This window comes from Salvelinus sp. IW2-2015, linkage group LG32 (genome assembly GCF_002910315.2).
Source record: "Salvelinus sp. IW2-2015 linkage group LG32, ASM291031v2, whole genome shotgun sequence".
In the NCBI taxonomy this organism is placed as follows: domain Eukaryota; kingdom Metazoa; phylum Chordata; class Actinopteri; order Salmoniformes; family Salmonidae; genus Salvelinus; species Salvelinus sp. IW2-2015.
Window position 1 is genome coordinate 14,588,724 of NC_036871.1, and position 23,751 is coordinate 14,612,474.

At 45.7% G+C, this 23,751-nt stretch overlaps 1 protein-coding gene across 1 annotated transcript in view; it reads right to left on the reverse strand.

Annotated features, from left to right (window-relative positions):
* Positions 1-23,751, reverse strand: part of LOC111956263 (GRB10-interacting GYF protein 2-like) — a 48,631-nt gene that overhangs the window by 9,344 nt on the left and 15,536 nt on the right. Inside the window, 11 exon segments of the mRNA XM_023976705.2 lie at positions 510-755; positions 1,024-1,155; positions 1,449-1,772; positions 4,755-4,907; positions 5,133-5,294; positions 5,674-5,774; positions 5,955-6,088; positions 6,808-6,848; positions 6,850-7,035; positions 7,376-7,542; positions 7,877-8,021. Of these exon segments, the coding sequence (XP_023832473.1) occupies positions 510-755; positions 1,024-1,155; positions 1,449-1,772; positions 4,755-4,907; positions 5,133-5,294; positions 5,674-5,774; positions 5,955-6,088; positions 6,808-6,848; positions 6,850-7,035; positions 7,376-7,542; positions 7,877-8,021 (1,791 nt within the window).

A 23,751-nucleotide genomic window follows, 5' to 3' on the forward strand; every position in this document is an offset into this window, starting at 1 on the left:
TACTTTCATTATTTTATTTTKAATGTAATATCTTATGTTGTTCTTGTCTATTACTGTGTTTGTCATGTATTTGTACGTTTTATGTGGTCCTCAGGAAGAGTAGCTGCTGTATGTACAGTAGCTAATGGGGATCCTAATAAACTTAACTAAAGTAAACCTGTRTCATTACGGCAAATAATGAAGGGAAGTTTTCCAACAGAGTAGTCTGATTTAGAGCAGTGTTTGCCCGACCTCTTCTCCAGGGCCCCCCAGACGTTCAATGTATTTGATTTATTCCAGCCCTAGAACACCTGATTCAGCTTGTCAACTAATCATCAAAGCCCTTGATTAGATGAATCAGGTGGGCTAATCTTTGAAACATCTGGGGGTCCTCAAAGAAAGGTTTGAGAAACACCGTTTTAGACACCACTATCAACACATAGTCAAATAAATGACATGGAAGACCTACCCAGAATGAACGCAGACGAATTAAATGAATGAACGAAATAACAAACCAACGAGTGACTCACAGCTCTGTTCTGGGCGCGGTTCTGCTGGGTGACGGTGGGGTGACTKGGCTGCTGGCTCCCAMCCCCCTGCTCCTTCYTCTGCTTCACCTGCTGGGCCTCCTCCCTCTGGATCTCCAGCAGGGACTTGGTGGCGGCCGGCTGCTTGGCCACGCTGCCCCAACCAGAGAGCTTGGCCTGAGGCTGCAGGGCSTCCTGCAGGGCCTGCTGCTGCTGGAGCTTTAGGAGCTCTGCTTGCTGGCGCCGCTGCTGCATGGAGGGAGGGGAGAGTGAGATYTACTGCGCTCCTTATAAACATAGCAGGAAAACAAGTTCGGTGATTGACAGGTGATTGAGGTGAGAAAAACTAAAGGTTGGGTTGAGAAGGATTTTTAACAATTTAGAGCCTTTTTAAACAATAGATATCTAGTGAAATTGTATTATGCTATCCAAAATGCTGTTAAGCATTGTYCAGATTGGTAGCACTATACTGCAGTGCCTCCGTATCCCTCTACGAACTCAGCCCCTATGCTCACACCTCTTCTCGTGCTTGTCGTTCCCTCTCCTCCTCCACTTTCTGGATCTCAGCAAGCGACAAGGCGTTCTGGGACTGGGAGATGGCTGCTGCCGTGACTGCTGACTGCTGGCCCCACTTAGAGGACGACGGCAGCTACGAGACAGGGAAAAGGGAAAAGGAGCAAAGGTAGTCTGGTAACCAGTACATTTTTCATGCTAAATTACAGGTACCTTAAAACACAGTATTCAGTGATGTTCTGACTTCAAAGTTACTTTGGTAGTTATATATGGTGTGTAGTTTATAAGGTACCTTCACCTGGGCTAGTGTAGTGGTAGGTGTGTATAGTGTGTGCATACTAAGTATGTTACCCTTACCTGTGCTAGTTGTTGCTGCTGCTGCAGTGTAAGGTGTATTTTGTGTTGTGTTAGTGTTATAATATTAGTCACCTTCATCTGGGCTAGCTGTTGCTGCTGCTGTTGCAGCTGTAGTCGGCGGAGCGCCTCCTGCTGCTGTTGCCTCTGTCTGGCTAGCTCCTGCTGCCTCGCCGCCTCCTGCTCCCTCCTCTTCGCCTCCTCCTGCTGTTGCCGTGCCAACGCCACCGCGGCCGCCACCGCCTCCTCCTCCAGCCGCTTCTCCTCCTCGCACCTCCTCAGGGCCTCCAGCTCCTCCTGCATCCKGCGCTCCTCCTCCTGCTTCCGGCGCTCCTCCTCCCGGCGCTCCTCCTCCTGCTGCTTCCGGCGCTCCTCCTCCTGCTTCCGGCGCTCCTCCTCCTGGGGAGAAATGTGGTTGTTAGAACATGGTCAACTTCAGTATTAACATTATGTAGCAATATGCCTTTTAGCCTTAGCAGTATTCACAAAGCAACTAAGAGTAGGAGTACTCATCTAGGATCAGGTCCCCCCTGACCATATTACTTTAAAGGAAAAAAAATCCCCATGACTGAAACTTAAGTCGATCTCCCCTTTCATGCTTTTAGGGAACAATAATAATTTTGTACATGCATTAAACTGCAAATGTAACCAATTCCAGTCCCCTTGCTTAGGGAGTACAGATTCCGATGTAGAAGTACAGAGAAACTCAGTTCCGGTAACTTTAAAAAATGTACATTCTACTCCAAAATGAATATAATTTTAGATKGTCAGAATAAATGTTTCACTCTCATGTTGTGAAGAGCCATAGGATGCGTCTAGAGAGGAATATTTATCTGGGCTATACTCGGCCTTGTCTCAGGCTGGTAAGTTGGTGGTTGAAGRTATCCCTCTAGTGGGGGCTGTCCWTTGGCAAAGTGGGTGGGGTTATATCCTGCCTGTTTGGCCCTGTCCGGAGGTATCATCGGATGGGGCCACAGTGTCTCCTGACCCCTCCTGTCTCAGCCTCCAGTATTTATGATGCAAGTAGTTTTATGTGTGGGGGGCTAGGGTCAGTCTGTTATATCTTAGTACTTCTCCTGTCTTATCCAGTGTCCTGTGTGAATTTAAGTATGCTCTCTCTCTCTCTCTTTCTTCTCTCTCTCTCTCGGAGGACCTGAGCCCTAGGACCATGCCTCAGGACTACCTGGCACGATGACTCCTTGTTGTCCCCAGTCCACCTGGCCGTGCTGCTGCTCCAGTTTCAACTGTTCTGCCTGCGGCTATGGAACACTGACCTGTTCACCGGACGTGCTACCTGTCCCAGACCTGCTGTTTCAACTCTCTAGAGACAGCAGGAGCGGTAGAGATACTCTTCATGATCGGCTATGAAAAGCCAACTGACATTTACTCCTGAGGTGCTGACCTGTTGCACCCTGACAACTACTGTGATTATTATTATTTGACCATGCTGGTCATTTATGAACATTTGAACATCTTGGCCATGTTCTGTTATAATCTCCACCCTGCACAGCCAGAAGAGGACTGGCCACCCCTCATAGCCTGGTCCTCTCTAGGTTTCTTCCTAGGTTTTGGCCTTTCAAGGAGTTTTTCCTAGCCACCATGCTTCTACACCTGCATTGCTTGCTGTTTGGGTTTTAGGCTGGTTTTGTACAGCACTTTGAGATATCAGCTGATTAAGAAGGGCTGTATAAAATACAATTTGAGGTAAATATTTTACAATGGGGTTGTCTGTCTGTTTTAACATTACATGGCAAAAACAGTATAACTGTAAATAAAGTTACATCCTGAGTGATAAAGTACAGGATTTMAATTACTTTGCCAGCAGCAACAGTAGGCTACACACTGCTGTTTAAGTTGAGCGTCGCAGTTTAATTCACTTCTTCTAAACATCGGAGTGTCAGCAACAATCATGCACGTCAGTTCAGTGCACACAGCGTTAAGAGAGAAAATACAACCTTTGAGAATACATTTATTTAAGAATGTATTTCGTGGAACAGACATGCTTCTGTTTTAAGGCTTTCAGCATGCTTCGCAGCTGAAACAGTTCAGTAGAGTTCGTTTATACACCACCGTTCAGAAGTTTGGGGTCACTTAAAAAGACATTTTTTATCCATTAAAATAACATCAAATTGATCAGAAATACAGTGTACACATTGTTAATGTTGTAAATGACTATTGTAGCTGGAAACGGCCCATTATCTTTGCGCTGTTCTKTGAAGGGAGTAGTACACAGCGTTTAAGAGCTCTTCAGTTTCTTGGCAATTTCTCACAACTAATAGCCTTCATTTCTCAGAACAAGAATAGACTGACGAGTTTCAGAAGAAAGTTCTTTGTTTCTGGCCATTTTGAGCCTGTAACCGAACCAACAAATGCTGATACTCAACTAATCTAAAGAAGGCCAGTTTTATTGCTTCTTTTAATCATCATAACAGTTTTCAGCTGTGCTAACATAACTGCAAAAGGGTTAAATGATCAATTAGCCTTTTAAAATGATAAACTTGGATTAGCTAACACAACTTGCCATTGGAACACAGGAGTGATGTTTGCTGATAATGGGCCACTGTACGCCCATGTAGATATTCCATTAAAAATCAGCCGTTTCCAGCTACAATAGTAATTTACAATGTCTACACTGTATTTCTGATCAATTTGATGTTATTTTAAATGGACAAAAATGTGTTTTCTTTCAAAAACAAGGACATTTCTAAGTGACCCCAAACTTTTGAACGGTAGTGTACATTATAACRACATTTAGTGACGCTTTTGTTCGTTTTGGACTTCGGTGAGTTTCCCCCCCCCCGGTTGTTAAAGGCACAAAACATTTTTTCTGGAGGCAAGCTGAAGTTCGGAGCCGAAGTCTACGCCCCTTCATCGGTGATTGGTCAACAGTAGGGATTCTTCAGTAAAGTCTTTGTTGTCATTCAACGAGACGCGACTCGTGCTAAATACTGCACCAAACACCTTAGTCTGGCAATTTTACATCTAAYTAAGATCTCTTCGGCAAAAACGGCAAAATTAATGACATATCTTGAGTTACCTTAGATTCATTATGACTATTTTGAGGAAGTGTATTCTGCCAACGGCGTCCCATAATGGACAAACAGTACTATTGCCATTTTTTTCAAGCTACGGTCTTAAGGGAGTATGTGAGCAGAGTTCGGCTAGGGACCAGCCGAACTGAAGCATGCTGACGCCATTTTAGGCCATGTCATCTCCAAACCATTACTGCGGATCTACAATGATCTTCAAAATAACCGTCGCAGTGAGGGAGTACTTTTACACGTGATCTAAAAATGAAAACTAATCCTAGATCAGCACTCCTACTTTGAGACGCTTCATGATTATGGGCCCTGATACTGTCTTTATTCTGAAGCCCAGTACCTGTTTATGGAGAAACTCTTCCCTTTGCTTCCGCTCTTCCTCCTCCCTCCTCCTTTCCTCCAGTCTGCGGAGGGCCTCCTCCTGTGCCTGCCGTTCCTCTTCCTCCTTCTGTCTGCGCTGTGCCTCCTGCTCCCGCTGCCTCAACTCCTCCTCCTGTGTATAGTAAAAATCCATCAAATGCATTGCATTAAACAGAAAACAAGGCCTATTTCTAGGAATTGACCGGCTACTGGGTCAAACTTGCAACTCTAGGCAAACATGTACTGAACATCAACAAAGACTAGGTGTGGTGCAGCTGAAATTCATAACGTTTCATACCAACTTCTCTAAAGCATGGTATTATGACCGTCTTATTYCAGCAGGACCACCCCCCCTAACCTGTTTATGACGTGATAGCTCCTCCTCCAGGCGTTTGCGTTCCGCCTCCTGTCGGGCCCGTAACGCTTCCTCCAGTCTTTTCCTCTCCTTCTCCTCCTCTTCCCTCTTGGCCCTCAGCTCAGCCTCACGCCGCTCCATCTCCAGTAGATGAGGAGGAGAGACCTTCAAAAAGCAAATCACATTGTATCATTTTCATAGCATTGTTTAAAAAGTAGATTCAGCGAGATACTAATTAAACAGCAATATCGGGCTGATTTCCCAAAAACTAAGAGCGTTGAAATCGCAAGGCCAAACTTCACCGCTGTTTTGCKCCGGTAGTTAACACATTGTAGCCGAGGTGAGCTGATACTCTGTGTGACTGTGTGAGAGCAAAGGGTTGAGTCGCACTCATCTCAGTATCTGTGGTGCTGCATCTAGTTTAGCTTTTATAAAAAGTGTTTTAAAATGTCCCAATTCCCCCCGMATTGAGCCCAACCCCTGAGCACTACGTCTAGATCTGAAACGAAGGATTGCGTAAGTATAGACAATACAGTGCGCTTACCTTAGCAGCCTTGCTCTTCTCCAGCTGTTGCATCTGTTCTATGGTGGGGGCCTGGGCCATGGAGTCTATGGGCAGATCCCACACACTGCTGCCCTCCCACGCTACACAGGACACAAAACAGACAGTCAGGCCAGATGGCCATTATAGATCATACGATTGAGGTTTCTCTTCTTTTTGTAAATTGAGGTTCAGATCCTCAAACTACCAAAAGCTCTATATGCTATAAAACATCAGCCAAAACAAATTCTGTGCAAGTTCCTGTGTTCTGGGTTGAGACGTACCACTTGGGGCAGGTTGCTGGATGTTTGGTGTGCAAGAGACCTGAGAGGTGGGGTGCTGCATTTCCCACACAGAACCCTGGGAGTCTGGTACAGACATGGACCGCGTCACCGGAGGTAAGAGATTCTCGGATGTTCTAGACAGGGAGACCGACACAGAAACAAGTTACATTACCAACATTAACATGATCGACATTGCATTATCTGTATGTGTGATGTCATCTTGAGGGGGGGTATTGAGGTATTGCTGTGTGTGGTGTGTGTGTGTGTGTGTGTTCTACAAAATGACGTTTCACCTAACTACAGATCTTGGATCAGTTTCCTCTCCCCCAATTCTAAACTTAACCATTAGTGGGGAAAATGCTATACTGACCCAAGATTAGTGTCTAGGGGCAACTTCACCCTACTCTGGTATTAATGTGTGCTGACATGTTCTCGGGACACTGGATTACTGTCCGTGTGTGTGTGTGTAGTGTGTTGTGTGTGTGTGTGTGTGTGTGTGGTGTGTGTGTGTGTGTGTGTGTGTGTGTGTGGTGTGCGTGTGTGTGTGTGTGTGCTTACGTACAGTATGCCCCGCTGACCTCATCTTAAGGGCCGGGTAATGCAGTAGAGGTGTGTGTGTGCTTACGTACAGTATGCCCCGCTGACCTCATCTTAAGGGCCGGGTACTGCAGTAGAGGGTGTGTGTGTGCTTACGTACAGTATGCCCCGCTGACCTCATCTTAAGGGCCAGGTAATCTGAGTAGAGGTGTGTGTTGTGCTTTACGTACAGTATGCCCCGCTGACCTCATCTTAAGGGCCGGGTAATGCAGTAGAGGTGTGGGCGCACGGGTACGCTTACGTGTGTTCCGCTGACCTCATCTTGAGGGCCTGGTATTGCTGGAGGAGCAGGTTGATGCTGCTGCTGCTGCTGCTGCTGCTGCTGGTGTGGTGCTGAGCTGAGGGCCTGGGCTTTCTGCTGGGCCAGGGCCTGGGCGTACTGCTGCCTCAACAGGTACTGGTACTGCAGCTGCTGCAGCTGGTACAGGTTGAGGGCAGTCAGCTCCTGCTGCAGTTTCAGACGCTCCTGGTCCCCAGCGTCACCCTGTGAACACAGACGGCGAGTTAGACATGGGGATCGGCAGGCGGACGACCACCTTGGATGCGTTCAACATGGCACAGCGTTGTGGAGCGCAATACATGTACAGCTAACACGCCTCTGACTTGTAGAATAAATAATTGTAACATTCACAACATTTTCCTTCTGAAGTGCAGGCGGCCAACACAAACTTGCTTTGTCTTGACAATGAGTAGACTAAAGTGGTCGAGGGTGAGTACGAATAATTTTGAATTGACTATGGAATTATCAAGATTATTTGACAATATTTCAAAGGAGGAGCGAATGCTAGAATGCTCGATGGAGCTCAGGTGTGTGTGATGGTTACCAGTAAGGGTGGCGGTGCTGGTCCAGGGGCGAAGGGGACCCTGCCCCACATTTTGATGATCTCCCCCAGGGGTTGGAAGACCTCGTCACAGCCTCTCTTCACCAGCAGGGTCATTGTGAAGTAGCCTGCCTGGAACCACTCTGTCATCTCCGGGTTACTGAACGGACCTGGAGAGGGGGAGATAATTACATTTGACAATGTCACTTTTACATGTGTCCATTAAAAAAAATATTTAAAAAWATTWAAAAAGTTGCTCTGAATCTGACTATTTGAAATTATATTCCTTGGCTGTACAACCCCTTCGAATCACAGATTAATAATTTACTTCAGAASAGGAAATACAGGTGTATGCACTCTGAGCAGTACGTGCCATTGATAACAGATAAAGAACCCAGTCTCTCTCCAGCAGTGGTGACTAGTTGAAATGATACTGGTTGCAGAGCACGCAGATTTCCATTCAAAGAAGCCCCCCCCTCCCTTCATTCTCTCCCTCTGTCTTACCCTGCATCTCTCCCTGGGGGTCTTTATAGAACCACTTCAGAGCAGCCTCGTGTGTGAGCGGCAGGCCAGCTGGTTTGGGTGCTGAGCTCTTGGCAGCCAGCCGGTTGTCACTGTCCTGTAGATACGCCACCATCTTCTCTGCTTCCTTCACAAGTAGAGAAAGTGAAAACAGGAAGTGAGAGAGATGGGGGTGAACGTAGACACCTTTATTGTACATTCAAGGGGTACAAGTAGAGCAGGGCTCGACATAATTAACACTTGTCCGGAACAAGTGAAACAAATTGTTGGACAAGTAGAATATAGATTTMAGTTATATACACTGCTCAAAAAAATAAAGGGAACACTAAAATAACACATCCTAGATCTGAATGAATGAAATATTCTTATTAAATACTTTTTTCTTTACATAGCTGAATGTGCTGACAACAAAATCACACAAAAATTATCAATGGAAATCAAATTTATCAACCCATGGAGGTCTGGATTGAGTCGACCACTCCGCTCTGCAAGTTTAATGTGGACAACCAGCATGACAGGCTGACTCTCATTACCTTTGATTGTTAATGTTCCTTAAAGGAAGCAACGTCAATTAATTTGAGGCGTTCAGTTAGTGCTGTGTGGACTTCCATCCGTGCATTGTGATGCTACGCTCCGGCTGTTCAGCGGCTGGGCAGATTGGTCTCCTGCTTATGTAGTGTTGGTCCGGAATGGTCTCTGAAGGGTATCTCCCTCCGCAGACCTGGCGACTTGGAAGCATCGCGTCCAACTCCTGGACAGTCTGTGGTGGCAACGTGGCGTTGGTGGATGAGCGAGACTCATGATGTCCCAGATGTGCTCAATTGGATTCAGGTCTGGGGAACGGGCGGCCAGTCCATAGCATCAATGCCTTCCTCTTGCAGGAACTGCTGACAACACTCCAGCCACATGAGGTCTAGCATGTCTTGCATTAGGAGGAACCCAGGGCCACCGCACCAGCATCATGGTCTCACAAGGGGGTCTGAGGATCTCATCCTGGTACTAATGGCAGTCAGGCTACCTCTGGCGAGCACATGGAGGGCTGTGCGGCCCCCAAAGAAATGCCACCCCACACCGATGTGACCACCGCCAAATCGTCGATGCTCTGCTGGAGGATGTTGCAGGCAGCAGAACGTTCTCCACGGCGTCTCCAGACTCTGTCACGTGCTCAGTGTGAACCTGCTTTCATCTGTGAAGAGCACAGGGCGCCAGTGGCGAATGTTGCCAATCTTGGTGTTCTCTGGCAATTGCCAACCGTCCTGCACGGTGTTTTGGGGTCTTGTCCATTATGCACATCCCCCCCTGTTGGTACGTCTGGGCTCCCTCGATCTCATCCCTCTCGATTGGTAAGTCTGTTGTTCTGCACCGTCTTGCAGCAGCACACACTGCGAACTTATTTGTGGCCCTATGGGAGCGTACTGATCTCTTGCAGGCGCCTCTGGCAGTCGCCCATTCCTTGTCTCCTCCGCTTGCACAAGGATTGGCGGAGGTACGCGGTCCCTGTCTGCTGCGTGTGGGTTGTTTTCGGCCTCTTTCTACGGCTCGCTTCTCTACCGGTCTCCTGTATGCTACCATGGCCCTGTGTCTTCCTGGTATGCCCGTCCTCCAGTGCTCTGGAGCACTACGCTTGACTTAGGATTGCTTAACCGTATCTTTACTCTTTACGTCGTTCTCGCTCCTTGGTCTTGTTGCGCCTCATGTATCCCGGGCCGGCGAACCAGGGAACCGTCTCTGTCACACATGCAAGCAACTGGACCCACCCCCGGCCGGACCGCAATTGTCGGTCGCTCTATTCTCCGTGGTTCCCGCGCCTCGGTTCGTTCCGCGCCTGTTCGTCCGGGTGCGGTTGTCCTTTTTTTTTTGGTTATTGCTATTCGCCTCCAGTCTTCAATTAGCGCGCGGTCCTGTCGTAGGCACTGGGCATCTCCTACTTTAAGTCTTCAGTTAGCATAGTCGTGAACTGGATTGAAATGGCTACGTAGGGCGTGCGTTCCACCCTCCCGTCTATCTAGCTTAGCCTTATCTTGCCACGGATCCGTTACTTGAGTCTCAACTTCTCCGCTTTCAATCCTCGCTTTTCCGGCAGCAATTCAGTGATCTCGGGTTCATACGAGCATCAATGGTGAACAGTTATCTTTATAACCGTGCCCGTGTCGCCGACAGCAGGCCGCGAGACCGAGGGACCCTGGCTCTGCACAGCATCAATTCAACTGACCACCTGGCACTGAAGCGTCGTTACGGTCATTTCCGTCTCCATAACAAAAGCAGCGGCCCTCGCCCCTGTCAGAGCGAAGGGGGCACCCTTACTTATTAGGGTTCCAGAGCAAGGTGTACGTTTAACTCGTATTTGATACATGTCTAGTTATTTCCCTGTTGGTCCTCTCGCGTACGTTCCGCTGAGCTCTTACGCTTAGGCGCATCTCCATGCCGTGTATTCTTATCAGACACGGAAGACGCTTGATCTTGCCCCACAGCTCGCATTGATGGTGCCATCCTGGAATGAGCTGCACTACCTGAGCCACTTGTGTTGGGTTGTAGAGTCCATCTCGATGCTACCTGACTAGAGTGAAAGCACCGCGCCTAGCGATTCTAAAGAGGTGAATCTAAAACCATCAGCCATTGAAGGCATAGGAATGCTGACGATGTGGTCTGTGGTGCTACGTAGTGCCGCTGTCAGAAGTCCATTCCTTTTATTCGTGGGGTTGTCTTGTTCTAATTGTGCCTATCATATCTTTCCACGTTGTTGGTCTAAGTTTCGGCATTTTGTGCACAACAGGCAATGTGAGAAGTATTTTATTGTGCAATGCGAAGTGTGTTTTGCTGTGTCCTTAAGGGGTGACAGGTGTTGATTTGCACAGAAGTCCGTTGATTTGACTTGGAGTTCACATATTGTGTTTGTTAGTTAGTGTTCCGTTTATTTTTTGTTGTGAAGCAGTGTATATATAGTTATTATTATGTATATATATCATGGAGTATATATATGTATACGTATATAAAACTACTTTGATCAGAGTTATATCAAAAGGTGTCCTCCAAATGCAATGTGCTGTGCACAATACTCCCAATCTCTGCAGAGCGCATCAGAGTAGAATCATGTATTGTATCTACAGGCACCGCTTAGGCCAGAGAAAAAAAATATTGTAATGATGCTATTCTGTAGTCCAGGGGTATTCAACTGTTACCCTATGAGGTCCGGAACCTACTGGTTTTCAGTTCTACCTGATAATTAATTGCACACACGCCACCTGGTGTCCCAGGTCTAACAATGGTGAACAATGAAAAAACTGCAGTGGAACTGGCTTCTAAATCCAGAGTGGAGATTGAGGGCTGTAGTCTATGTAATAGTTTAAAAACCAGATTAGATCCCGAAGATGTTAATGAGCTATTTTGTTTAATTATCACACGCACATATAGCCTAGTTTGAGCGGAACGTCAACTGTAGGGCGGCAAGAGAGTGCAMCTCCTCATATAGCCGATTGCTGCGTGGAAAGCAATGTGTTCAAGTAAGTCCAGTCACTGCGCAACATTCCTAAATGCAATCTCGGGAAGAGGCCGCCATCRCTTGAAAAGAACGGGATCCCAGCTTTCCAGTGCTGTATGATTTATTTCTCAACTCCAAATACTGAGCAATTGGCAGCGTTTCACAACTCAATGTCTGGCACATCGTCCATTCGCCATTCGACTGAATAAAGGSTAGGCCTATATCCACTGTAAAATTCACACAATTACACCATTTATAAATACAATTATTATTATTTATTTTTTTATCACAATTTTATTAGTGTCAGTGGTATTTATTTTTAAGCACATTAAAAACTAGCAACAAGTTCATATTTAGTGTTTGATCGAGCTTAGGGGTTCCCAAACGTTTTCCCTTGCGGCTCCCCTTCCAGCATGGGAACACTCCAGCGCACCCCCTGCACCCCCTGCGCGTGGGCCCACGCACCATGTCTATTTCTATGGTCACAGGCACTGTTCATGATACAAACTGTTAACACCCCTCTTGGTGGTGGAGAGACTTTTGCAGGGTTAAAGCTTATTTCCTGCAATTGTACCCATTTTGTCATGGGGTGCAAAGAAAATGTTGCCGTTTTAAAGCACATTTTCTTGACATTCTATACATTTTGCCATGTCTAATATGATTTCATGTGACTTGAGTGACAAAAAAAAAGACAATATCTAAAACCTTAACGTTAGCTGATATGGGCTAGTTGATCTGGACATATCTGACAAGTTATAAATATGACGTGATCCATCAGAAAGGTTGTTGCTGGCTCCTTCTTCTTCTGTCCTGTTACTAGTCCTGACATTTACACTGGTTTTGGTTTAGAACATCCAGGTGACATATTAAGGGTACACACCGAAAAACCTTATGATTTGTCCCAAAAAAAAAAAATGTTAAGACAAAATAAAACTAAGTTTCTTGTCAATTCCGTTTTTCTGTTTCGTGAGAATAATCATGAGTGTATATTTTTTCATTCTCTCCTCGTGGTGGAAAGTTTGGATGGATTTTTTCGTGTGTTTCCATTCAACCTCAGCTGAAGTGAGATGGCCATCAATTGGGTGAGTCCAAACGGTCCCCTATCCCGTAGTAAGTGCACTACTTTAACCATGGCTTCTGAATAAAAACTAGTGCACTATCACACGGGACTAGGGTGCCAGTTGGGAACCGACATTCGCTGCGGTCAAGCGCCTTTTCACGTTCTGTTGTATTTAGAGAAATATTAAAGAGGGAGATCTGCCTACCCAGCCACAGACCATTTCTGAGCAGTCTCTTCTGAAGTCTGATTCCTCCTAATTCGAACCACACTTCGCCTTAATTGGATTTTCAGATGCCTGCCGGGACCTTTTTAATAATGCCCGATAGCCTTTGATGTCTGGTGGCCCCTCAGGAGAAACCCAATGTGGAAAATGGACCTCAACAGTAAAGCGTGATACCATAAGTCGTTAGGACTCTATTTTAGCTGGGGAGTCGGCAAACAGTTTTACAGTCCTGGGCTCACGTGGTGTTCTACCACAGATCAGAGCAGCACTGTCTGACACACTGTTTTGACTGTGACATCAAGTGAATTCGGTCCGTTTCAAAATGAAGCATGATTTACCTTGTCAGAAACCCATTTGGTCTGTTACAGGGGAGAATGTCTCATCCTCTAGAGAAAGCAGTTGATGAGTCTGCTGTTCTTCTTGAAAGAAACTATATTGTTTGCAGTGAGACACACGGAAGCTTATACCTAGTGGAGCCTCTTCAGGAACTACCTCTCAGTGAATTTCATAAAAATATGTCCATTGTTAATTGTCAAAAATGTTCATATCCTTTTTTTAGATAAGCACTATGGCTAAAAGTATACCACGTACATCAAATCATCAATATTAAAGACACATTGTGCATGAAGGTCTACAGTGAAGTCTCAGCCAGACTCTGTAGCCGAGGAGCAGCTAGCTTCCCGTCCTCCCTCGGGGTACATTGACTTCAAACAAAACCTACGAGGCTCATAGTTCTCAACCCCCACCTTCCCATACAACTTACACGCAATTATGCACTTCAAAGGACGTCCACCAACCTAGTGCAGAGCTCTTGCAGGATGAACTGACATGTTGTCCACCCAATCAAAGCGATCAGAGAAAAATCTGCTGACAGCTATTAGCAGTGCATAAAATACTAGTGAGCTATTGACCAAAGAGCACGAGAAAGACAATAGTTGAACAAACTAATTCTTCCAAAATGAAGGAGAAGCAAGAGAGCGAGTGGTTTTCCAGTTTTTTCAAAATTAAACTTTTTACTATTATTTACAAAAGAGGCCAATGTATAAAAGCACCCAAGAAAAAAAAATCAAATGCAAGCTATGCTAGCTTATGCCTACTCAAAAGAGGGATGCTATGTTAGCTAGCTGGTTATGAGCTACCCAACACAACAGCTGGAACTCTTTCAAGTCAAAGTAACTTTTTTGTTTACAAATGTATTGCCTAACGGGGCTCGCGGTGTAACTGCTAATCGCTAACGATTGTATTTATTTTTCTGTGATCAAGTTTTACTTCGCATGATTGTTGAGCGTGTGACATGAACGCCAAGCTGACGTAAACAAAATAAAGTTTAAAATGTGGGCTTTGTTTACTAGGACGGTACTATGGCTAATAGCGTGTGGCAACGGTTTAGGGCTGTTGTGCAGCGTTATTGAAGGGTTTGCGTGGAAAATCTTCTTCTTGTATTGACGTCTGGTCATATACAGTTGACTGTGTTGTGCATTGAAGTCCAAACGAAGGAAAAGGGTGAGAGTGTAGGAGACGGTGAGATGAGAATAACAGCGTGGCTGGCTATGAACTGGGTTTACTGTGAAGCAGCGGTGTATTCCATTCCCACCGGATTTCTGTTGGATAAAACGTTTCGAAACGGGACAAACATACCTGAATTTGTCCATAATAAACTCTTGTTGCAACTGTTGGACAATATGATATCACACATCCCCTAGGATCAGCTAGATCTGAGACAAAGTGTTCAAGAGGTAATGAATACGTGGGTAATCGTCTGTCCAAACAGTTTTCTCATCGAACCTTGTGTGCACCTCACGATTGTGTAATCTTAATCATAGTCTAGGTGTAGCACCTCATGATGGGTAAGGACATAGAGTATCATGTAAGTTATGCCTAAACCTATCAACTGCTTACAATTGCAAACTGGGTGAATGTAATCTGAATGAACAGTAACCTAACCTATCACTGTAATTGATGGGTGAATGGACTATGAGACAGTAACCAGTAAAGAGCCTTATCATTGTGACATTGAAACTTGGTGTGAAAATGGAATAATAATGACAGTACCTACATATCCTATCACTGTCAACGAGTTGAACGGGATGAATGGAATATGAAATGACAGGTAACCTAAACCTAATCGACTGTTCCTACATTGAACTGGTTGTGGTATGTATGGAAATATTGAATGACAGTAAACTAAAAACCTATCAATGTTACATGAACGGGTGAATCGGAATATGAAATGACAGTAACCGTAAACCTCATCAGCTGTCAACATCTGAACTGCGGTGAATGGAATACGGAATGCACAGTAACTAAATCCTATCACGCAACATTCTGAACTGGGTGAATTTGCGAATACTGAATGACATGAACCTAAACCATCACTGTCACCATTGAACTGGGTGAAATGGAATAATGAATGACAGTCAGCACAAACCATAATCACCTGTCACAGCTGATGACATACTCGCACATGGGAATAGGACATTGAACACAAGTAACCTAAATCCTTAATCACTGTCACCAGTTTGAACTGGGTGAATGGAAATGAGTGAAATGACAAGTAACCCTAAACCAGCCACTGTCACATTGAAACTGAGTGCAATGGAAATTGATTGACAGTAACCCTAACAACCTAAACTTGTCAACTTAGAAACTGGGTGAATAGGAATATGAAGACAGTAACCTAAACATCATGTCACATTGAAACTGGTGAATGGAATATTGAATACATAACCTAAAACCTATCACTGTCACAAGTGAACTGGGTGAATGGAAGTATGAATGACAGTCAACCTAAACCTATCAATGTCACACATTGACTGCCGTGAATGGATATATGAATTGACAGTCGAACCTAAACCTACACTGTCACATTGACTGGGTGAAAATGGAATATGAATGACAGTAAATACTACAAAACCTAATTATTGTCACATTGAACTGTGGGTGAAGTGGAATAATGAATGACAGAACCCTAAACCTAACACGTCATCATTGAACGGGTGAATGAATATAAATGACAGTAACTAACCTAACACTGCACATGAACCACTGGGTGAATGAATTGAATGACAGTAAAAACCCTAAAACCTATCACTGTCACAATGAACTTGGTGAAGTGGAATAAATGAATGACAGTAACACTAACGCTTATCACTTGTCACATTGAAGCTGAGGTGAATGGAATATGAAGACAGTAACCTAAAAACCTATCACACTGTTAGCATTGAACGGGTGAATGAATCATGAACTGAAAGTAAACCTAAACCTATCACTGTCACATGAACGGGGAGATCGAAATATGAAATGACAGTCATGCAAATAAATGCTGTAATAGAACATAAAGGTGTGCCCATGAGAGAAATCATGGTCGCTCCCTCATCTTCACGCAGACCAACGCCGACGACGTTAAACTAATTCTCACCAGGCCCTACTAATGCAAACCCGAGCTACCCAGAACACTGTTGTATTTAAGTTTTATTGTTATAAACAAATAATACAAGTATAGAATAAATATAACTTCTAAAAGTCAGTTTCACAAACGGTTTGGTGGTCGGATCTGAGAAGACAGTTTCACGGTACCTGTTCAGTTTCTACATTCGGAAATCCATTCTGTCCAAAACACAAATTAGACCACAGGCCTAACATATTCCACACTTCCTCAACAGTGGACGGCCACCACGGCATATCATCATATGAACAACAACACAACATTGGAAAGGCAATAGAAACATTAAACTTCAGATTTGTAGGAGCCATCACAAGTCCTTCTAGCACCTTCCTGTCGTCTGCCGTGACAAGATAAGTGTAAGCAAACCAGATCGACAACGACCCACAGTCCATGTCGATAAAAACTACGCGAATAACAGTAAGATTAGGAACGAGAACCTGAAGATCTTACAACAAGCTGTAGTTTTCTTTGATAGGACAGTGGTTAGAAGTTTGGTTCCTCAATGATTGGCATGATGAATAAGAACAACTTCCTCATCGTACAATAACATGGGGGGGGGGGGGGGGGGGGGGGGGAAAGCTGCTTCAACAAAGAGAGTCACAATGTATCATATTAAATCAAAAGAGAGGCCATTGTACACAAATTAGTGAGAAATCATTGTGAAAACTGTCTTGGACAACTTAAAGATGAGGTAAAGTCAACATGGAAGCACTATCATGTAAATGACACATGGTTTATAAAGAGCCTGACAGCCGGTAACAAATGTCACCATGTCATAATGTCAATTACAAAGAAAAAGATGTTGGATGTATTACACATTCAACCCAAAGACACAGTCCCAGTCATCTCAATGCCGCTGGCTCAAAGCTGCATGCAACTTCACATACAAGGTAAGTGATTTAATTGACACCACTGGGGATACGCTTCTCTTCTCTCAGTCCCCCTACATCCGCACACACCAAGCATTACACAAATGCAGGCAACTTTCGGATATCCCTAATCTGACAGCGCTTCCAGTACAGAGACCCTGCTAGCGATCACGGGGGCAACTGAGGCATACCCAACATATTTTTGACGGTTCTTCATTAACCCCACAGGGACAATATGATGATGGATGGGCTGAAGCTGTCTGGCCACGGTCTGAGAGTTTCTCTTCATATCAACCATCCTATCCTCGTATCTGCTGAGATATCGAGAGCAATCGCCTCCGTCCATCTGGACTTTCTCCAATTCTCTCCACCTCGCTCTCAGTATCAGCTGCAGCATTCGCGGCCGTGCCTATCAGTCACAGACTGTATCCGTTCCTGTCCAGGATCCTGGTCTGTGTATACAGAGTTGGCTAACTGATTCATTCTGATGTCACCACATCTCTGGAAGAAGCGGCGTCATCATTAATCCTGGGGACCTTATCTTTCAGTGTGTCTGGGAGTGGGATTGAGGGTGCAGGGCTGTGCGGGGGTGAGGGTAGTTTTGAGGCCCTGTGTAGTAGTTAACTCGATGGGAGGATCCTCATATTCACATTCACCGACAGCGATATGTGGGTTCCGCTTCCTCCTCACGTCTTCCCTCATCGATCTGAATCATCGGCGTCTTCATCTACTAACCGGGTCGTGTCACGTAATTTCCACGGGAGTCATAACGAGGCAGTTGGGGTGATAGGATTCATGGTAGTTGGTAGAGCGGGGAGTGTTGTACTATGGTGAGCGAAACACTAAGATCTAATGGGGTGTTCCGTCACTAAGCAACCTCTATATCTAACACCAACTCGCGCAAAGTTAGCTTGTTGTCTGGGGTGTTTAGCCTTTGCCTCGGGGTAGCAATTTTGTGGTTAGTTTTCAGAATGACGTACAGGTAAATAGCATGAATCTATGAGCACAGCCACAAAGCACAATTATTACTGCAAAGTGGTAGAAAGAACAAACACGGAGTTGTCTGTCGTGGATGTATAAGCGAGGGAAGGGTGACCACGCCCAGTGAGTTAAAGTGGGAGTCTGATAGTGTTTTGTCATTCAAGAGAGCCTTGATCAAGGAGAAGAAATATACACAGGGAGGAAGAAATGGCGGCTGGTGGCGGCTGGAAGCAAAGCACTTGTCTAGGAACAATATCTTCTGAGTCGTGACTTTAGAAAAATCCAGAATGGATTTGTTTTCCAAGCGGGGGATTTGATAGCGAGGGTAGCAAGATCAAACACAGTGTCTGATGAAGGCCAGAGATAGATGAGAGGGAAAAGCGAGATCAACACACAGTGTCCTGATGACAGGCAGAGATAGGATGAGAGGGAAGCAAGAATCAACACACAGTGTCTGATGACAGGCGCAGAGATAGATGGAAGGAAGCAAGATCAACACAGTGTCTGATGACAGGCAGAGATAGATGGGAGGCACAAGAAATCAACACAGTGTCTGAGACAGGCAGAGATAGATTGGGAGAGGGAAGCGAGTGTTTGAAACACAGTGGTGGTGATCTCAGAGGTAGTGAGTGTGAAGGGAGGTGGGTAGTGAGAGTCTCTATGTGGAAGAAAGAGGGAGGAGAGGGTGGCTGATGGTCTATGTTATAAGGGGGGGAGAGGAGAGAGTGCTGAGGTCTATGAGGGAGAGGAGAGGGTGGCCTGATGTCTATTTAGAGGGGAGAGGAGAGCAGTGGTGATGGTGCTTTAAAGGAGGAGGAAGGAGAGGGGCTGATGGTCCTCTTTATGAGGGGAGAGGAGAGGGTGGCTGATGGACTCTTATGAGGGAGAGGAGAGGGTGGTGATGGTTACTTTAATAAGAGGGAGGGGAGAGGAAGATTTTAGTGGTGATGGTCTCTTTATGAGGTGAGAGGAAGAGGTGGCTGATGGACCTTTATGAGCGGGAGAGGAGAGGGTGGCGATGGACTCTTTAATGAGAGAAAGAGAGAGTGCTGATGGTCTCTTTATGAGGGAGGGAGAGGGTGGCTGTAGGACCTTAGAGGGGAGAGGAGAGGGTGAGCTGATGGTCTCTTTTATGAGGGGTAGAGGAGAGGGAGAGAATGGCTGATGGTCCTTATGAGGGGAGAAGAGGGGTGGCGATGGTCTCTTTATAGGGAGAGGAAGAGGGTGGCTGATGGTCCTTATAAGGGGAGGGATGAGGAGAGAGTGGCTGTGGCGGCTTTATGAGGGGAGAGGAAGAGGGTGCCATGATGGACTCTTTAGAGGGGAGAGTGAGAGGGTGGCTGATCGGACTCCTTTAGAGGGAGAGGAGAGGGTGGCTGATGGACTCTTTATAAGGGAGAGGAGAAGGAGAGAGTGGCTGTGCTCTTTAGAGGGGAGAGGAGAGGGGGGCGGATGGACTCTTATGAAGGGGAGAGGAGAGGTGGCTGATGGTCTCTTTTATGAGGGGAGAGAGAGGTAAGAGAGAGGGGCTGATGGTCTCTTTATGAGGGAGAGGAGAGGGTGGCTTGATCGGATCCTTTATTGAAAGGGGGGGAGAAGGAGGGGGTGGCTGATGGTACTCTTTTATGGAGGCGAGGGCAAAAGGAGAGGGTGGCTGCATGGCCTCTTTAAAAGGGGGGAGGGTAGACTGTGTCTGTATGGTGACTCTTTTTTGTGCGGAAAAAGGAAGGGAAAGGGGAGAGGATAGGGGAGGGAGGGAGGGCCGGGAGGGAGGGAGGGAGGGGAGGAGGGAGGGAGGGAGGGGAGGGAGGGAGGGAGGGAGGGAGGAGAGGGTGCTGGAAACTTAGAGATATGTTGCGTAGCGTGTAGTGCCATTCTCATAATTACCTGCCTGTCCATGTCTTTTCCGGCTAGGGACCAGCAGCCCGACTTGAGACTTAGAAACCAGAACAGAGAGACAGAGAGAAACACGAAACCAGTACATCTCAGCATACTACGATGACGAACCCAGCACTGTACTATTAAAGGCCACATACTCATGAACATGCCTGACCATTCGCAAAACTACACACAACCATGGACCAGCTAGTGTTGTAGCCTGTCAGCTAATCATCTCTGATTCAGCAATCTCTGAAATGCTCTGGAAATAGACCTAGGCGGACATACCGCTAAACAGGCACAACACTGAAGTTAGCCTTGATAAATAAACACTCGTCTAACTCGCAATGTTATTGAGGGCTACGTTAATGTAAGAAATGGTTAACCTAGTTAAAGAATGTAGAAACATGTGTATACATTGGCGTCGTCACACACAGCTGATACCATTTCACGTGATGCGATTTTAAATATTGAGAAGTCTCACCAAGATAGTAACACAGCTATAGAACTCAGTTCATGCACAATTAATTCGCGCTGAAGATGCAGCCACAAAATTCTTTAAGGTCCAAATGCTTTGAGACGAACATTACCTTTCATACGGACTTGCTGATAGGATTGAGGCTACGCCCGGCCCCTGACACCTGTCTCTTAAATGTGATTATCTAACTACCCAATTTTGATACAACGCCCAGCAAGTCCTGTGTTGTAGGGAAATGAAAACACAATCTTGTTTCAATGACAACATATATCTGCCTGTCCCTGCGACATTGAATTCCATATCCTACCAGCTGTAGAACATAATTTGCTTCGTGCCTTTCAATTCCTCCCGTGCGTTTACGACAAGTTAGCCAGTTGAAGTACACTAGACCCTCCATAGGAATCGTCACGCGGCAGCACTAAGTGGGCTCCCGATGGCGCAGGCCTCCGGTCTCGTACACGGTGCTGACCTGCGACTGCTTCATCGTTAGTGCACTTACTGAGGCGTCACTCCTACAAAGTCCCCTGTGGTTGATGAGTCCAGGCTGTTATCACTGTGGGGTGTGATTGGCGAGCTCCATGGGCGCGGGTGCTCTGTGTCGGCCCGCAGCTGGTTAGGGCCTCAACTCCTCTCTTGTATAGTGAAAGCCGTACATTCTATACATGCAAATGCAATTAGTCAAATGTAATTATGATAATCCTAAGACAATAGACACGCTCGCCTAGTTAATCATATTACATATACTACTACTTAAGGGAACCTAATTGGGGACCAGATAACCGAATCATTAGGACATGCCGCATAGGGTATAAACTCTCACGAGAACACCGGCAGCCACATTTCAATAGCCTTCAAAATACTCTACTGGGCACGACAATTTTGATAGGGACAAAATTAACACTGGACAATCTGTGTAAAGGATTTACACAAGCTAGGCCATACACGATGCTACGAACAGTACAACAATAACGGATACAAGACTATCGTCTGTGTAAGATAGTAACTATTTGACCTGGAAATTCATAACGTTCATACCAAACTCCTCTATAAATGTGTCAAGGGTATTAAGTGGAAGGTCGAGCCCACGACATTGGAATTGTCTTGTTTTGTGTCCTGATCAAGTGCAGATAACCACGATTGCCCAGATTAAACATGTCCAAGTGTCTTCATGTTCATCTAAGTGAAAACACACTAACCAACCCCACTGCCCCCATCATGGTCCCCTCAAAATTACTATGTACGGAAACAGTCAGGCTGATCTATAATTGACATGACGTGACAATTCTGCAGCGTCCTGCAACGTAGATGCACTAGAGAGAATGGAACTATAGAGTCTGCGACACATTTGCGTTATCCCACGGCCATCGCTTTGTCGAGGGCGGCCTGTAAACTAACGCCGTCACTATATATCTCCCCTTCTCACATTTTCTGTTCTGCGTATCTGAATCGCTTGTAATAGTATACCATCCCTGATTGTACCAACAACGACTTAACGAATCCACTCCCCTTTCCATGACCCATACTCCTGACTCAGGGGTGAATCCAAGGTGCAAAGCTAAGATCCTCTATGTGAGTCACTTGTTAAATCACTTCAATCAGTGTAGATGACACGCGGGGTATGGAGACACAGGGCTCAGGAAAGAAGGATCATTTTTAAGACGCTTGCGAACAATTTGAAGAGAATGGAATTGTGATGGTGTCATGCAGAGGCTCGAATGGGAAAGACATTTAGTGCCTTTGAACCGAGGGTATAACTTAGAACACAAACTGTGAAGCATTGGAGTCAACAATTGGGCTCAGCATACCCTGTGAACGCTTCTCGACACCGCTTGAAGTGCCATGCACGAAAGAACTGAGGCTTTCTGAGGACAACATCAATACTCTAAGGAAGGTGTTTGCTTAATGTCTTGTCACCTCTCGCAAGTCATAACCAAGCACACAGTATCCCATCAGACTTTCACCGTGGTATAGAGAGCCCCCAGCTATTCCTCCTAGTACTCAGTCTACAGTATCTCCAAAACTATGAGTAATAGAGTGATGATCTATTGAGTGTTATGATGAATGTGTAGTACGCACAGAGCGCGACAAGAAGGCAGATATGTTAGTACGTAATGCAAAAAAGCAAATCACATTGTTTATTCATTTTCCATAGCATTGTTAAAAAGTATCAACAAATAAATAAATACAAAAAAACATAAACGAACGAGATTCAGGCAGGGATACCTGAATTAACAGCCAATACGGGCTGAAACAAAAGAACTAAGAGCGGTTGAAATCGTTCGCAGGTCTGCCAAACTTCACACCAGCTTTTGCGCCGGTATATACAACATGTAAGCCGAGGTTGAGCTGATTACTACTGTGTGATGACTGAGGTGAGAGCAAAGGGTGAGTCGCACTCATCTCAGTACTCTCCATATCCATGTGGTGCTGTCATCAGTTAGGTTTATCATAAAGTGTTTTAACATGTCCCAATCCCACCGGCATATGGTGGGTACCCAACCCCTGAGGCCACTATCTAGATCCTGAACGAAAAAGGATTCGCGTAAGATGGCGCGACAAAGCCAATCGAGCAAGAAAGAAACACAACAAAGGAACAAAAGCTCACGGGCCGCGCGAACACAGACATTAGATCACAGTGCGTTACCTTAGCAGACCTTGCGTCTTGCTCTAGCGCTTGTTTTTTGCACCTTGGTTCTGATGGTGGGGGCCTGGGCCATCGGAGTCTAGGCATTATCCCAACAACTGCTGCCTCACCACGCTACACAGCGACACAAATGACAGACAGCCAGGCAGATGGCCATAAGACATACGAGTTGAGGTTTCTCACTTTTTTGTAATGAGTTCATATCCTCAAACCTACCAAAAGCTCTATAGCCTATAAAACATCAGCCAATTAACAAATTCTGTGCAAGCTCCTGTGTCATGGGTTGAGACGTACACTGGGGCATGTTGCTGATCTTGGTGTGCCAGAGCTCAGAGGTGGGGTGCTGCATTCCCACACAGAACCTGGGGAGCTGGTACAGACTGGACCTGCGTCACCGGAGGTAAAGAGATCTCGATGTTCTCAACGACAAGGGAAGACCAAGCAGGGGCGCAGCTCAGAGAAGTAAATTCTGTCCCGCCCGCGCAAATGGCGGATTCGAATGTGAATGTAGAAAGCACTAAGGTGCACAAACTTTTAAGAGTAATTTAAAGCAGACTGAGACGCATCTCCTGGAGGGACTTGCCGCACGGTTGAGGGAAAGCAGCGATGTCAGCTAATGGATTAGCCCATTGAGGGTATGAACAATGGCATGAGGAGCAACACCATGCTTAAGCCATGTAAGCCACTACAGTGCATCAGGAATACACGGATAGCTACATGCGTGTATTGCATAACAGAGCAACCTGCCTGATAATATGGACCATGTATGAATAGAACCTAAAATACTATTACTTTCATCAG